Source organism: Anser anser, assembly GCF_964211835.1.
Source record: "Anser anser genome assembly, chromosome: 1".
Classification (NCBI taxonomy): domain Eukaryota; kingdom Metazoa; phylum Chordata; class Aves; order Anseriformes; family Anatidae; genus Anser; species Anser anser.
In genome coordinates, this window is record NC_139720.1 from 194,013,232 (window position 1) to 194,031,112 (window position 17,881).

Consider the following 17,881-nt stretch of genomic DNA (forward strand, 5'->3'; position numbering starts at 1 on the left):
TTCTAAGAAGGCCAGGTGCCTTAAGATAAAACACTGCTGGGTTATATAAATATTTGTGTGTGAGTTGTAAATAGTATTACAAATTTATTACAAATTTAATGATTTAAAATGTTATTTAATTTTTAGTTAGAATACAGACTGCATGACTCTGAAGCTACTTAGTTCCAGCCTCAGCCACAACTTATTTGTTCACTTCCACTTCTGTAAACGTAACATCTGCATCAAACAGTGTAGTCACATTTCTGTGAAATACAAACAGGAGCACAACAGTTAGAAAAAAAGTATTTTAACAGAAATATGATTGGACACTGTGTTGAAATTGTGCCTCCACCTTCAGTCTATTACAAGGCAAAGGATAAAACAAAATCGACAAGATTTTATGGAACTGAAAACTCACTTTTGGAGAATACTCAGCTTAATAGAGAGATTAAATTGAATACTGCCTATGATGTGAAATTGTTCTTCATCTTCTACCCATTGAAACCAAACTGTTTCTGTTTGTTATGTTTTAGCATATTCAGAATTACCTCATGAACTGTGTAACAGTTATGCCATACCTCACTCCTTTGGTTGGGATGCTTCTCTACCCACATTCGGGGTAGATAGGCTTGAGAAATCCATATATCTAGACCAAAGCCACTGCTGTCCAAGCAGCTGTTTTTCACAGTCTTAATTACAGCCTTGCACTCTGTTTTCTAGCAGGGGAAAAAATAGGCATTTAAATATTTGTTTAATAACAGCTCAGTGAATATTTTTTACTAGTACAAAATAAAGTTGTCATTCGTGAGGACGGGGAATGATGACAGCACAGTTAATAGCGGTAGTACCAAAAGTCTTTTCTAGAAAGATTATATAAAATTTAAAAGGTGCAGTTGCTGTGTATGTATTATATTCTTTAAAATATCATTCACTTTCCTAAATGTGTTTTAAGATATGAAAACAAACAAAACAAAAAGGATTCAAGCACAACATCTTTATCTGAGAAAAACAGAGAAGCTACCAGTGTGCAGAAGGAATACCGCACAAAGCCACTCAGATATACAACACACATTTCCTAGGATTAAAGTTCCTTATTAAATACACAGCAGAACTGCTAAGGCAGGCGCCTTATTTTAAGTTATTTTGAAATTAGTTTACCTTTATTTTAAGCTGGTGTGTCCAACTATATAGGCGTTCAATGCTATAGGGCATCTCAATAGACATATCCAAGGAGAATCCACTGAAAATAGAGAACAGAAACGAATGGTGGTCCAGGGAAGACGATGATTAATCTGCATGCAATGACATCTCCACAAGAACAAGCTATGTTTCCTGACCTTTTAAGCTCACTAGATGAAAGTGGAGAATACTAAACTATTTAGAAAAGTTTCTGTCTCTGTCCCCACTGTTTTTTTAAGGTCTTCAGATTGCATTTTGCCAATTTCAGCCAATCTTGTCTCATAAAATAAGGTTATCTTCTCTCTTCACTACTTACCGGTTTGTGTATCTTGGGATTGAATTAGCCATTTTTGCCACACTATCACAATGGTTATTCACTCCAGGTTGCTGACTCACCACAAGCCTGGGTTATTGGTAGTTACTACATTCCAGGATATCATCTCCTAAAATGTAGGTGTGTAGGGCTGCAAACGTTTCCTTTATGCGTACCCTTCCATTGGTCAGTCTTACATTTTGGTAAATTGCTTCTTTTAAAAACTATCATTGACCACTCTGAGTCCTAACCTCAATATTATTGAATGCACCATGAATCTGTGTATCCTCTGCACAGTATATGAGCAATTATTTTCTATTTACAATCACATCTCCATTATCTTTAAGATGCTTGTGGATAAAATATGCAATAGGTATGCACAGTCCCAGAGCAGCGGCAGAACCAGACCGAAGCAAGGAAAAATTAATATATTATTAAGCATTATATGAATGTTTGCAGCTAACTCAGATATCTTTGCGTTGCTGTCTCTAGGACATGATGCTGGAAAGTGAGTTAATAATACCTGACCTCCATCCTCACACAGTAACTATTCTTAAACGTTTCCCAATTTTTATTCACATTTTCTAGTTGAGTTGTCCCTTCACATTAAAATTAAATTGTATTATAATTTTAAATATGTTTTTAACAACTGGATGTGTATTATATGAGCATGTGAATTTATTTCTGATATGCATATGCCAGAAATAGCACCAAATCTTCAGTTGATCAGTACAATATTTCTACTAACCAACAGTAACTGTACTGAATAAAAGCAAGGTAACAGTATGGAGCACTACTTCAGGATTAAACACAATTTGAGAAAATTACAACAGATGTGGCTTTGTGCCAGCTTTGCAGCTAGAATAGAGGACATGCTCATGAAAAACACTTTTCATTTGTTTTTAATACGGAAAATTCAATTCCCTGAATAACATAAGTTTTGACACATTTACTGCTACTGCTACCTACATGCCTTGCGATTCCAGTTGAGAACAGCCACATGCAGAAACATTACCGGGAATAAAGTTATAACATTCTGTTCCCAAGAAGTCTTGCTTTACCAGCAACATCGTTGTTTCGTTGTTTCAGATAATTTTATTTTTTAATTTAAAATACAAGTGCAAAGAAAGGCTAAAACGTTAAGTGCAATGAGACTGCAAATATGAAGATCACGTAGGCTCATTAAATTTTGTGACTTGGGAATTTATGTATAAACCTTAGTAACAGAAATGTTTCTGAAACAAAAGGAAATATTTATGATAGCACCTACCTAAGGATGACAGATTAGAATGAAACAAGAAATTAAACTAGTCTCTTAGTAATACAAATATTCCATGTAAACAGAAAAACATTAAATGCAGATGTCTTAACTAAATGACTTAAAAGTATTGATAATAAATCAAATTATAGTATTAATGAAAGCAACTTACTTCTTCAGTGTTTTTATTTGTCTAACACAAACCTTCTTTATTGCGTCCTACAAAAGAAAAAGAAAAAAAAAATCTTATACTGCACCAGTTAAGAAGTATTTGTATGTAATCCCTGACACTTCTATCCAGCTGGAGCTCCTTTCTCTTATTCTATCACTAAGATGGGACTGTCTGGAACCCTGTTTACTTCATTCATTCATATGGCTTTGTCATCTGAGCATCACTGCAGCTAAAATTCAGATGAGCCTGCATATGCTTCTCTCCCAAAAACACAATGAACTTCAGAACTCAGTATAATACAGCTCTGAAGCAGAAGGCATGACTGTTGAACGGTCAGACATCCGACACAGCTATATGATCTCACAGGGAGTAGGACCACTAGGACCACCTTTGGCTGTTTGCCAGCATTTAAACAGAGATGACCTCCCCTCCCACCTGAACAATTCCTGAGCCATCAGGGAGATCCAAAGAAACAGATGGGAAACCTGGTCAAAGGAGGCAGAGAAGGGTAATAGCAGTGTTCAGCAGATGCTCAGCTGCTGTTTCATGATGGATATAAACAATGCCTACTTTCCTGCAAGCCAAAGGAGGAACAGCAACACAGAAACAGCAGATAACTCAAAATACGAGATCTAGCTTAAACATGTTTCAACTCAAGTCAACTTTTCAAGTACTGCAATAGTAAATAAATCCTCGGAGATATTACAGGCTTTCTACTTGTCATGGCATTCCTAAGCTTGTGTTCACACTGCTTTTTAACAATCCTGTTATGACAAGAATGATAAGCACAATTATCTTTTAATAAAAAGAGAAGAAATTAAACGGAAGATAATCATGATCTTACTGAACTCTCTTGTGTAACTGCAATCCCCTAGGTACAAAATCCGTGCTTCAAAAGAAGATGCTATTTTAAGATTGCATTTTAACAAACCTGCGTATTTTCTTTCAGTGCTTTGTCCTGTTGCCATGGTGATACAGAAGCAGGCATATGAAAAGTGATACAACCGTTCTGACAACTCAGTTCAGTGATATAGGTGATTTTGATCAGAACTGTAGAGTTTGGAGATAAATTCCCAACACTTATTACAAAAATATCCTAAAAAAAGAGACTAGATTTAATGATATTGTTGAAGCTCATGTTTTCCAAAACAATAATTGAATTGGTGGTTCAGCACAATGAATCTAAATGCTAACACAGAAAATACTACTTGCTTTTTGAGAAGTATAAGGAAAAATGATGCTAAGACAAGAAATATTAACCTTTTAATAGCTCTTCAAGATTTCTGGGCAAAACTGATCAGTAATAACTAAATAAATCAATCTTTTATTAAAAAAAAAAAAGGCAAAAAAAGCGCTGTGATTTCTTTAAAAGTGTAAGCTCCTAAAAGAGAAATATCTGTTTTATATAAGCTATGGAACATACTTGAAGAAATAATAGCAGTTTTCAAAAAGGATCAAATGTATGGTCCAAATAAGTTCTTCCCAACAAAGACACGACTGAGCAAATATTCTGATGGGAATATTCACGCATGCCCAGATAATCTATCTGTAATCTGACAAATGCAAAATTTTCAAATAGGTTATGAAACCATGCTGTTCAACGTACCGGTGCATCTTGGTCCATTAGATAAGCTCCATCGCCCTGACTGACAGCTTTACGATATTCTCTATGTGCTTGTTTCTTTTCTTTAACCTATGAAAAATAAGTAAATAAAACACAAAATAAGTGTTTTCATCTTTATAAACAGAACACTTTCATCTCTATATACAGAACACAGTATTCTCTTACATGACGTTACCACATGACAGTCAAGTGGTAACAACAAAGAACTTGAGAGAAAACAAAATTAATTTTGGTGTTGTACGCTTTATTACTAAATAAGTGCTTTCAAATCTTGACACTGAAGGACCTACATCAAAGGCAGTGTACAGTAACATCTTACCTTTCCAATGATGTGTTTTCCATTGATAAAAGCTTCAAATCCACAAACAGCAGCTTTATCATCCAAAGGAAAAACATATTTAGCTTCAATCGGACTACTGTTTTGATTGGTGTAGGTCTGAAACATTACTACCTGAAATGAACATTTTTTTTTATAGCTCCATAACATTAAAATGTGATTAAACCATCAATACTGTAAGTGTAACAGCATAACTGCTTTGCGCTGCAAAATGTCAATATGTATGCCACAACCTGATGATTTATTTGTATATTAGAAATGAAGGTATAACATTCACCAGTGCTTGGCAAATAAATATCTCACAAAAATGCAAGGAGCTGTGGAATTTTTACTCTCTAAATTATTAATCAAATCTCTTCCAGAAGAAGAGTAATCCATGACCTTACAAAGGTTACTTTATGCAGAGCTGGAGCTGTCAAGCTATTGCCTGCAAAAGTTGTAACCACTGCAATAGGTCTTTAATAGTTTCAAGCCAGTAATGTCTAAACAAAAAGCAAGAATAAACAAAACTAATAAAAAAGTTTTATTTAATATTATGATATACCGAAAGGGATGTTTGTATAAGTCTGTATGTGTAGCGTCTATTTTCTACTGACAGTATTTCTGCCTCTGAGGTAGCAGATTGCATCTTTCTTTTCACATTTGCTCTTCTGTTTACTTCCCATGCATCCTAACAAAACCCCAGGAATTCCTCACTCGCCTTTGCTGCCGTTCTTCTTGTCCCTTGCCATCGCATCATTTCTGGTTTATGCTCTGTAGCTCTGCTTTATAAACTGCTTTCTGCTTTGGTGGACTGGGTCATAGCACAGATGCTACTGTACAGTAATTCATTCCATAGGAAACCAAACCAAAAAATAAAGACGATCCCTCATGAGAAGAACAGTTGTTCAAAAGGATCAGACTGATCAGACAACAGTTCTGAGTGTCAGAACAGTTTAAGCACAGACTCATCTGACAACAATTCTTCAATCCCTTTACTCTCCCATTTTTGCCCTGCTTTCTTTTTTTAGGACTTCAGCAACAAATAAAAATATGAATTGCTCTTATGAAATTACTTCAGCACTGGACACCCCTGGATACAGATGTTTGTGCAGAGAGACACACACAACAGAACCCAGCAGAACCATAGCTTTTGCATGATCAAGACTGCCCCAGACAGGACTCAGTTGCAGGGGGAATGAGATTGTGGAATTACGCCCCAGGACAGAAAAAAGTCCTGCGTCTTGACAGGATGTGTTCCTAGGGCATATATACTAAATAAACACACAAAAAATTTAGTCTGCTTGGCTAACTTTTATTAGCTAATTTTGGCCAAATTTAAATAGCTAATTTTCAAGCTAGAATAGCAAGTTCTTTTGTACTGATTTTACTTGCAACAGCTAATTTAGGTTGTCTAACCAAAGTTAGAAACAAAACACACAAATACATTTCCAGAAATCTTTAATCATCCTAGGTATTTCTCACTGGTTTATAATTCAGCTGGCAAACAGATCACCACGAAGGTCTTTACAAGGGAACAGAATGCATACGCTACTGCAGTAAGTTTCTCTGCAGTGCTGACTTGATTACACATCAACAGAAACAGAATGAAAAATACAGTCAAACCTTTTGCTGACCAAAGAGCATTTGGCACTTGTTTGACTATACACCTCTAAAAATAAAAACTTTTCACTCAGTTTCAGAGTTTTCCTTCATTTAGAGATTGATTTTTTCTTTCTAATGATTAAAAGACTATTTAACAACCAAAATAATTTTTCAGGGCTGACTTACGGGAAGGGACAATAAATAGCATACTTTACCTGTGCTACGAAGTCTATTATCCTTGCCTTAATATGAAAGCCTTCCAAAGGAACAGGATTTCCCAGTCTGTCTTGAAGACCAGTTTTTACTGTATTTGAAATATTTGCACTCGGTAACGCATAGCCTAAACAAAGAGTTTACGAAATAATATTTTTAAATTAAAAATATTTTTTGAAATGCACATTTGGGAAGCAAGTTTGCAACTAATCCTATAACAATGACCCATGTTTACTTCTGCAACTCAGAACACACAAATTAAAAGCAATCCTCATTTTTGTTAAGAATACTTGTGTTGCACTACTGAGCTGTAGGCTGTCACCAGCTCATCACCAGCTCATGATAAGTCTTCAAGGTCTTACAAGGTCTTTGTTTAAAACCTTGCATTTGAATTATTAAAAGACCATCTCATGATTTATGCAAAAGTGCTTCTTGTGCTTCTCTTGAAACACACTGTGACAGGAGGAGTTCCAACTACCATTGGTAATTAGGCTTACAGGAAATCTGTTAAACAGATGCTATATGGATGCCACATAACTAATTTGGTAACATCCACAAATAAACTACAAATGATTTTTTAATAAGCTAGCTGCATACAAGAACTCTAAAAAGCGTTCTGATAAATATTTAGGGAACTTTGAAAGCAAGCCAAAAGCACAAACAGAAAATATTTCTTACTGTCATCCTGTACATGACATCGTGACTCTGGCTCACTGTTATCTTGCTCCAGTTCCACCCCAGTTCCAGGCTGAAATGGTTTTATTTGATCTTCAGGAAGGCAAAACTTAACAACATATCTAATTTTAACCTGTGCAGTTTTGTACACAACAAATTCATCATCCTGAAGGAGCAAAGAAAGGTATTTTACAATAAAAACAAAGCTGTAGGTAATATTTAAAAAATGCAGATTTATTAAGAAATGAGCCTAAATGACATCACTTTTGATAAATACTAAAAATATGACCTTTTTTTTTTTTTCACTCCCCTAATCTCTCTTTATCGCTACCATTTACATCTCTGTTATGTTTGCTTTCTCTACACTGCTTATATTTCTTCTTCACTGTAATGCACAATCATTCTTCAGAATAACTAAGAACAAAAAGAAGTAAAAAAATTTGGTGAACATCTAGCCAGTAACTTCATCTATTTGTGTGCCAGTAAGGCTATCAACCTTGTCTTTGAGTACCAACCTTTAAGGACAGGGATTTTATCAGTTGGATTCTATTCCAAAACAGTGAAACTTCCATGGTACTGATTTCTTATTCCATACAAAGCAGAACAGCACTTCCAAATAGCAATTTCAATGTCATAGATCAGATATCTATAGGATGATTCAGTTATAATAAAAAAGAATGCTAACATATTTCTTTTAAGTATTGTTTTCTTGCAGAAATTTTAAATCTCCTCACAAATAGTCACTTAGAGCCTTTGATGTTTTATATGCACTTTTCAGGCTGTAAAACAGACAAAAGTGATTTTATGCATTACAGTCTAGTGATTTAGTGTCTGAACTGAAACATACAGGTTATACTAATTCTGTTATCTATCACTGGTATAAATAAATCCCAAACTTGGTGTCTTTTCAAGTGCCCAACACTGCAGGATCAGTACCTCAAAGTCTGAAGAGATGTCTGCTGTCTTACGGACACCATGTACACTGTTATAACCTGATGGTGCATCATTTAATGAAAAATCTCGTTCATACAAATCTAAGCAGGATCCAAGTGCCACATCACAAACTGCAAGGAGTCGGGTTCCATCCATTTCACTGGGTGAAGAATACTTAATACTGGCACTATATGTAAAAAAAGATCACGCACATTTTATTAAAATTGATTTTAAAGTAAAGCTCCTAGGAGTTTAAGGATACACAAATACTTTTGAACAGATGAACGTGAAAGAAATAATAATTACGTTACCTTAAGAGTATTAAACATATATCTACTTAATTTGCAAAGTAAAAAGAAAACACAAAGGATAATATCAAAAGATATTGCCATTATTCAGACCTAACAGAATCACTGAAGTAAATGCCACTTCCCAGATTTCCAATGTCAGTTCTTTCCAGGCCATGATCTTCAACAACCACTTTTGGCAAGAGGAGTCCTCTAGAGAAAAAATAAGTCACACAATGAATGAAGTTCAAAATACTTTTGCACAAAGTATGTGGGCTAATACACGTTATGCAATTATGAACTACAGAGGATTAAATCAAAATACACTTTACAAAAACTACACATAGAGACTCAAGGCAAATAAAGTCTATTCATCAAAAAATAAATCCCAAAGCCATATGAATCACCAAGACATTGACTACATAAGCTATGAAGACTGTTTGCTTTTTTCATTCAGCAGAAAAGCAACACATTTCCCAGACTCATTACTATGCCTGAGTGAATCCGTAGAATTGTCATAAAACTAGATATTCCATTATTCCAGGAAATTATGATCATCTAAAATTATTTCAGATAAAGTGGTCATTGGTAAATAATGTGGAAGTGGACAGGAAGACAAGGACTGGAAGGAGGACATCATCAATGGAATTCTTTCCTAAAACAGCATAAATTATCCACACAGCCATTACTCTCCTACTCTCTCCATTTTGTCATCTTTCATCTGGATTTAAACTACAGTCCTCCTCATCATAACCAAATAGCTCCATCACAATGCTAATCCAGCTGGAAAGTAATCACATTTATCATTACAAAAGAATGATTTCCCTTCCAGGGTTCTGTAGGAGCATATGAATGGTTATATAAATGTTAAAGTAAAAATTAGGTTAAACATAATGTAAAAGAGTTTCACAAAAAAAAAGCATTTTTACAAATCAAAATATATTTAATTACAGATAATTAAACCTAACCCAATGTCACAAAAAAAGGGGAATGTAAATTTTTACCTGGAAAGAATTCCCATGAAATTGCGCACAGATGATGCATGGAATAAGGATCGAATATTTCCGAGACTGCCCAGAAATTCTGCTGTTTCACTTACTCTGCCAACACTATACACCTGTAAAATTCTCACTGGACATTCACTGCAAGAAATTTGAAATGATGTTTGACTCAGAAAATTCGTTTAAGAACGATCTACTGCTAAGAGATAAAGCCTTGTAGTAAATCTCAAAGTAACATTCAATCTTTGGTTTTGGTTGGCAATTTGGGAGGCAAAAAAATAAGTTAACAGCAATAAGAGAAAAAATAAGATAACTGCAATTACTGAAAACAGCAGAGATATTTAAAACCTATAACTACGTTCAAGATTCATTTAGACACTTAGGAAGAAATATAATCTGTGATTTCATACTTAAAGTCAGATCATATTATCTCATTAGATATTTTGGAACCTAAATTCAAAGATGTGATGTATAAACCCCATATAACTCTATGCAGTGCAGAGTCTGGTATTATAGAAGTTATTGCCAAATCTATCTTGTACTAATCTATCTTGTACTGCGAATACTTGGATAACTCACCATCTTGGCTGAACCATAAATATCTTAGAATATTCAGGCTATCTGAATGTAGCAACTTGAACTTCCCAATTAAGAAATACACTTGAGAGGAGGAAAACTTGGGTTGCAATCCCACCTCCAGCAAGATTTATGCATTTTATATACAGTAGTTACTGGGCAGAGCACACGCCGGAATTCATGTCCTTCTCTTGTGATTGCACTAAGCAACAGATTCAGACTTCTTTCCATTTTTCTTGCCAGCTGAATGCTTTATTTACCTACTTGTATAGAAGTCCAAGTGGGAAACAGTGTGCTCACCACCTTCCCTCTGCTTTACCAGTCTGCTATGTACATGTCTTTGGAACATGCTTCCTCAGATGACAGAGCCTGGACTAAGAACTGGGTTGCTCAAGAGTGGCAAGGTAGTGATGCCTTAAGAAATACTCAGAAGATAATATTAGGATTCCAGGATTCCTGGCTGTCACACAGTGAGGAACCTTAGGATTTACAAAACAACTAAGTAGAGGACTTAGGGATCGCAATTTTAAATTTAGATAAATAAAGTAGGCAGTACACTTGGAAAGTAAAAGCAAATCAAACCTTTGCTTACAAGTCAAAGCTTCATGCTTTTAAGATTTAATAAACTTCATCCAGTCTTGAGTTCCTAAATGCTAAAACAATATTGGTAAATAAGACGTAGTTTCTTTTGTATTTTTGAATGCTTTACTCAAACAGTATGGCTTCTTGTGTTGAGGATTACAGACACATTACATCCTAATTTATAAACGTGCTATATGAACTTTAATTTTTTTTGAGAGAACTTGAGCCCTGAGCCTTTAGCATGCTTCTACTGCAGTTGAAATTTTTTTTGAGATTGCTTTTAGTTAAAAAACTAAGGTTGCAAATGCAGAAACTGAAAGGGACTAAATGATCTCTAATTCTTGGAATGTAATTATGCTTTGTTATCTGTTGTATTAGAGACAAAATTTTGGGTGAACAATCCCATGCTTGTAACTAGTTAGATGATCATTGAGCCTATGAGTTAGTTTATAGGCCCTAAATCTGATAACTGTGATCCAGAAAGAGCAGTCCTGTGTGTTCACATAACAGCTAATTTCCAAAAGGCTTACTTAATTGGTTCTGTCTCAAAGAACTGTAAGGTGGAATTGAGTCACATAAAACTCTTTCTATTAATTTTAAATGACTTCATTTAGACAAAATGTCAAGTACTCACAAGTACTGAACTTTGCCAAAAACCAACAGAAGGTTCCATGTTTGAGCACAGTGCTCCTTCCATATTTGAGCAATTCGTATTTGGGTACAACTGCTTAGTAACCAGTAGTTGCTAGGGTTTAGGCCTTAGCAAGGGCCTGAGCTGCTAAACACTACATTTACTCAGTAAAAAACTTGAAGTGACTCGCTCTCTCTATAACTGCCTGAAAGAAGATTGCAACAAGGAGGACATTGATCTCTTTTCTCAGGTGACAAGTGATAGGACACGAGGCAATGGCCCCAAGTTGCACCAAGGGAGGTTTAGATTGGGTATCAGGAAGGATTTCTTCTTGGAAAGGGTGGTTAGGCACTGGAATGGGCTGCCCAGGGAGGTGGTGGAGTCACCATCCCTGGAGGTATTTAAGAGCCACGTGGATGTGGCTCTTAGGGACAGGGTTTAGTGGTGGACTTGCCTATTATTCTATTTAATGTTCTTGACATTAGCTTCTGATTGGGTACCCTGTGTTTTTTGATTAACTAATGAATTTTAAAAATGGGTAAACATGGAGAAGTAAATTTAAAGAGAATGTTGTTCTAGAAATTGATTATTCAAATCCACAGAATAAATTCCCAGAAATACATGTTTTTCATACTACTGAAAGCTACCTGAAAAGGGACATCAAGTTCTGTAGATAATAAAAAGATGACCAGGTAGTCCACCCCTGCTTCCCATCTACTCCATCATATTTATTCTAATAACACACAGAAAGAAATATTTGTTTTTCTCAGCAACCCCCCAAGTTTTATTTTGATGTTCACTTTCCCTGTATTCTATAAAATACCTGGAAATAAATATAGCAAAACAGAATGAACAAGCCTAAAAGCCATATATCTTCTTTAAATAGCTCCTATATATATAGACAGCATTTCACAATTTAAAAAGGGGAAAAAATTAACAATATTCTCACTTTCAGTTTTCTGAATTTACTTTAATTGGTTCTAGTATAGGTTATGGCAAATATGCCTGCTCTGCAATCCCATTAGTTTGACACTGCATAGTAACAGAACCTAATAATTCAGTCCTTTTTAGAGGCATTTTGTGCACCATACCTTGCATGTTACCACAATCATTGCGCAACCGTTAAACACTCACTTGTAATTGTTTTTTAACACTTGCTGTGCAACATTGAGAAATTCATCACTCATTGGATCAACAGCTTCAATCTTGCACCTCAGGGCCTGGTATTTGGCCAAAGATGTTGGGTTTGGGCATGACATATTCGTTTCTTGTATATTAAGCATGTCTCGGATGAGCTGGAAAATAAAAGACAGAAATTTATGAATACTTGTTACATTTTAATTAAGAAACCACACAAAAAAGACTAAATTAGACAAAGTGACAGTGCAGCAACAACAAAAAGAATATGGAAAAGAACATTTCCACTCGCTAGATAAGAAGTGGAACATGAGCAAACAGCTGTAGAATCCCATGAAAACAAAACAGAAGAAAAAAGGTATGCAGGTGATAAATTGTTTCTGTACAACTTCAAATCAAGCTTTGCATCGAGCCTGCTCATAACAGCTCCAGGGACCAGTATTTGTGCTTGGATACCATTTTGATTTTGCTTTTGAGGCAATCCTGACTTACTAGAATCTTATCATATTGTCCCTGATGCCCCTGTCCAGTCAGGGTGATAGCACAAGGCATCCATGTACTTTTCTCAGATCAAGAGAAAGGGCATCTAACTTAAAAAAAATATGTAATGCTAAACTTCACTGAGTCATGGGAAAACTTTATAAGACATAGTAGTTTTTTGATAGCAGACGGCTTCCAAGGTTAGAAGTGCTATTATTATTCTTTTAGAACGATAGAGAGCCACCTTCTCTCTACCTCTCCCCCTTTATTTTTTGTGACTTACAGAGGACTGACTTCTGTATACCCTTTGCCAAAGCCAAGAAGTATCTCTGGCAGAATCTATGGAATTTACATTATAATTGTAATACAAGGAGAAAATTTGAGTTTGCTCTATATTTACAAGTATGATGTAGTTGTCAGGGCCCTGAGTGCCTCACCTCTCACCTCTCCTGAAACTCTGGCTCCTTGAGATTAGAGCCAGCTTTGACAGTGAAGCTGTGGGGCCTGAAAGAGAGCTGTGGGAAGACTCGGTGGAGTCCTACCCCTTCTCCACTCAAGAGATGTCTTTACGCTAAGGCTTTTGCCCTTGGTTTCTCGGCTGAGCTACGTTGCAGACATGTCTACATCCAGCCTTGTATGTCCTTGGTTCTGACTCAGATCCTGTGGACTTGAGTTCCCAGTTTGACCTTTGACCAGCTGGACAAGCTCATGATGAGGGGGCAATCTGGACCGTTGTCTGACCCCGTTAACTGTCACCAGCCGTCACTATCTGCTGCTCTGCTCCTAACTGGGTACTGCAGTACTTCCCTGTCAGTGCAGTGATGGCTCTGGCCTTGCTCACTTTCACCCCTAGCCCCGGTCACCTGCCCTTGCTGCTCTCTGACAGCTGCTGGATGCAAGGGCTGCATCTGTGTGCACACTCAGCACACCTCGTCATCAGTTCTCCTGGCAGAGTAACTAAATTCCTGCCTGACTGAACTGCTACACAACTTAAAAATGAAGGAAGTGACTAAATGCAGAAACTGTGAGGGGGAGACGAGATGGGGATCCTTGGAGATTCCCCTAGGCAGGGCTGCTGTGCTTAGACCAACTGATAGATGCTATTTGCAGTCCAGGGAAGTCCCCTGAGCAGTTTGTGCTGTAGATGTAGGAACAGACCAATAGACAGATAATTTTAAATCATCTTTTGAAACTGTTCCTGCATACGTGGAAAAGGAAAGGTCATGAAGAACAGTCTTTGTACATAGTTAAAATAGTTTAGAAGTATTTTGTATGTAGTTTATGATAGTCAAAAGAAACTGACTATGTGTATGCTGAAGCAGTTGCCAGAGTCAGCAGGATGATAACATCAGTTTCATGTGTCTCATTTAATCCAGCTGAAGATGCCATCATAACAATAACTGCAGTGGAAACCCTGTCACCATCTGGATGGCAATTGATCCTCCTCTTCAACACATTCAGTACCCCCCATGAGCATTACTTTATTCAAAAGATTCCAGCAAGTTACTTTTTTTAAACTGACAGTCTGTGACTGTCAATTTATCTACCGAGAGTGTTCAAAATTTGTGTAGCACATTGCAGATTTGGGCTCACTATCAGTTTGGAAAAGTTACCTGACACAGGTCCTGTTTTCTAGATAACAGCTTTTTGGAAACTTTATAGTCTATTTCAGTTTTGTGACGTATAAGTTCATAGAATTCCATCATCATCTCTTGTAGCGCTGCCTCACCAGCTCCCTCAGCCAGTCCATTCTTTACCTGGAGCAAAATACCTTCTGCTTTGCTCACCTTTAAGAGAAGAGATTATTAAGCTGAAAGCCATTGCAAAATTACTGGTAGAACGCAAAGCAACAAATACTGAAAATGGATAATTTGATTCCATGTTGAAATAAAACTTGAACTCTTTGTTAATGCAATATCCACCAAAAATGTACTTACATCTCAGCTATGAAAATGGTTTTTAGAAGTCAGACATTATTCTACCCTTATACTGGGCTACTTGCTAAGTACCTTGGAGGAGCTAAGAGGCAGTAAAATAACCCCTCTGAAATAAAACAGAATATGAATCAGATTGAAAGGTAATGATACTTAACATCCATTGACTCACATTGTTAGCTTTAATACATTGATGAAATAACTACACATATTAGATGATAATAAATTTCTTACTAAATTTCTAACTGCATTAGTTTATCCTAAAATACATAAAACAGAGTAGAAATACTATTTATAAAATGCAACCTACTGATCAAAAGAAAGTAATGAGTCATTTTAGACAGTTTCTCTAGACAGATAATCTATATATTTGCTTGTGTCTGCATATTAATTCTCACGTGGAAATTTTTTACAGAATGCTCTATGTTATTTTATATTCTTGGGGCAGGAGGAAAAAGGCAAAGTACTCTTTAATTTACATGAGCCATAGGCAACAGCTAGTAAAATGCTGACATTAGAGGCTGCATAACAAAGTCTTACTTCAGTTCAATATTGACCCAAGGCTGGTCTCAGTCTCACAAAGGCCTTCAGAAAAAAAATGGAAAGTTAATCTAACTGAACAGCAACCCACTTCTTTGTTTCAAATATCCGGAGATTTTTTCTTTCTACACAAATGCTATTTCTCTGGCAAACTAATTAGAAGTGGGAAAAGGTAGTGAAAACAGTTTTAGCATTTTCTTACAAATCATTGCGTCTTTTAGGTTTATGATTCAGATTTTTCAAAAACTACCAATGATCGAACATTATTTATCAAACTATCAACTATTTGTCAAATTTCACCTACCCAAAATATGGTAGGAATCTTGATATTGAAACAACTGCACCTCATAGAAAACATCTACAACAAACAGAATTTCTTTTGCCTTTGCTGATTTATGAAATGCACTCACTACTGTCTCTGAGTAAATGTATAAAGCATCACTAATATACCACTTACTCATCACAACCTACATGAATGTATACTTCCGTATCAAAAAGTGAAAGAAATATTCTCCTACTATAAATCAATTGAAGAGAATCAAAAGTGTCTTATGTATAAAGATCAGGGCAAAGTCATTCTAGAATTAGGGAACTTCTACCAGCAAAGCTCTTCCAATTTAAAACCAACATAATCTCCAAATATTTTTTCCTCCAGTACTAACAGAGATGAAAAAAAACTGCTGTCAAGCAGCCATGACTTAAATTATACAAACTTAAATCACATGAATAAACGTTAGCCTCCTAACTGTTTAGGAAGGAAAGCAAAACCACTGAGGTATGTGGAAAAAAAAAGGATTAAATGAACCATACAGTTAACAGAGGGATGGATAGGCAATTTCTTTCAATAACAGTTGTAATATCCAAAGGCCTTCATGAGATGCCATATGTTAATTATATGTCATCTGATAATACAGACATGGACTATAATTAAAACTATTTTTTCTAATACAAGAGAATGTCTGACTGAAATATGGTTACCCGATGTAATTACCAATTCCAATCTGAAACAGAACATTCTTGTTTGCTGGGGAAAAAAATACTTATAATAGCGTTTATGTATGGGTCCTCATGGAGTAATAAGAATTAACTTACATCATTTAGACTTATGTTTTTTACTGATTCAAATAGTAGGCTATCCAGGTGGCCAAGAGCTTCTGCCCAGATCAGTTCCACAAAATCACTAACTTGCTGGCATATAGCACTTGAATTTATGGATTCTTCTAGAAGTAACTGTAGTAAAACAAACACAATTCAGTGGAAAGACAAAATGCAACAGGAATTTTCCTATTCTGATGAACAATATACATCCATGCCTAATATAATTTCTTCAGTTCCATCAACTTGAAGAGAAAGTTTGCCTTTTTAACTCTTTCAGGTGAAGAGCATGGCAGGCAAGTGGCCATGATCTATCTTGAAAATTAAGACATAACATCTTGGAATGAAGTTGATATGTTTGGTATCTTTAACATTATATTGTACTATCAGGTATAAGGACTTAATAGTTTTACACAGCTGGTAAAAGAACAGATGGTTCAAAACGGCCAGTGTTATAAAACACTGGAGATACTGCAACTATAGATATAATTCTCTGTAAGAAAGCTCTGGTGGGAAAGACATTATTACTGTGAAACTAAAAAATTGTAGTAAAACAACAGGAGAGTACAAAGGTGATGAGTTTCAGTGCAATTCATACATTCAATAAAAGTTGTGAAAACAGATTTTCTTATCTGAGGAACATTGTTAAAGTATTTACTTAAGCTTTTTATCATTGTTCTTCAACTCCAGCAACTTCCACTAAACTTGATGACATTAAACAATTAGCACACATTTGGACATGCTACATTACTTGTTTATATGGCATCAGCCATACAGCTCCTGAGATCACCAGGTGATGTATGTGGGCCATTGCTGGATATATTCTCTGTTCTAGTTGTGCCATAAAATAGAAGTTAGCCATGGTGGAAGAGAGAAGTACAGTGAGAAAGTAAATGGGAAAAAACTTTCTGTCACAGTGCAAATATTTTAAATGGCAGTAAAACATTGTCTGAAAACTACTTTAGGGAGCAGAATCCAACATCTATTTCCACTGGAGGGAGTCCTGTTACTGATTTCAGTAAGATCTACACCAAGCCTATGACATCTGTATAGTGTGCAAAATACTTATGACACAGTGATAATTTTGACATAATAATTTTGGTTGCTGTATTAGTATATCCTTTTTTTTTAAAAAAAAAAGTTGGTGACGAACCTACAGAGAAGACAAAACGATAGTGAATATAATTGTATTTGCTTTTAAAGTTTTAAGTGCTTTGAAGATTTTCTTAATATTCCTAAAACAATTTCAAAACATTTACATATAAACAATTTCCCTTAACCTATGACTGTATCACTGTAATCTAGACAGTGTTTACCACATTCAGAAATTTAGAAACTAAAACAAATAATT

General features: G+C 35.6%; 1 protein-coding gene across 6 annotated transcripts in view; it reads right to left on the minus strand.

The window, feature by feature from the left end:
* PARP4 (poly(ADP-ribose) polymerase family member 4) overlaps positions 1-17,881 on the minus strand; it is a 57,934-nt gene that overhangs the window by 29,380 nt on the left and 10,673 nt on the right. For all 6 annotated transcript variants that reach the window (XM_083804854.1, XM_083804853.1, XM_083804856.1 and 3 more), the window contains 14 exons: positions 16,528-16,665; positions 14,575-14,748; positions 12,479-12,639; positions 9,559-9,696; positions 8,669-8,767; positions 8,271-8,454; positions 7,338-7,500; positions 6,662-6,786; positions 4,845-4,976; positions 4,508-4,594; positions 3,833-3,997; positions 2,902-2,948; positions 1,138-1,219; positions 558-695 (listed from right to left, as the gene is read on the minus strand). In XM_083804854.1, coding sequence (XP_083660980.1) covers positions 558-695; positions 1,138-1,219; positions 2,902-2,948; positions 3,833-3,997; positions 4,508-4,594; positions 4,845-4,976; positions 6,662-6,786; positions 7,338-7,500; positions 8,271-8,454; positions 8,669-8,767; positions 9,559-9,696; positions 12,479-12,639; positions 14,575-14,748; positions 16,528-16,665 — 1,833 coding nt within the window. The remainder of the gene's footprint in view (positions 1-557; positions 696-1,137; positions 1,220-2,901; positions 2,949-3,832; positions 3,998-4,507; positions 4,595-4,844; positions 4,977-6,661; positions 6,787-7,337; positions 7,501-8,270; positions 8,455-8,668; positions 8,768-9,558; positions 9,697-12,478; positions 12,640-14,574; positions 14,749-16,527; positions 16,666-17,881) is intronic.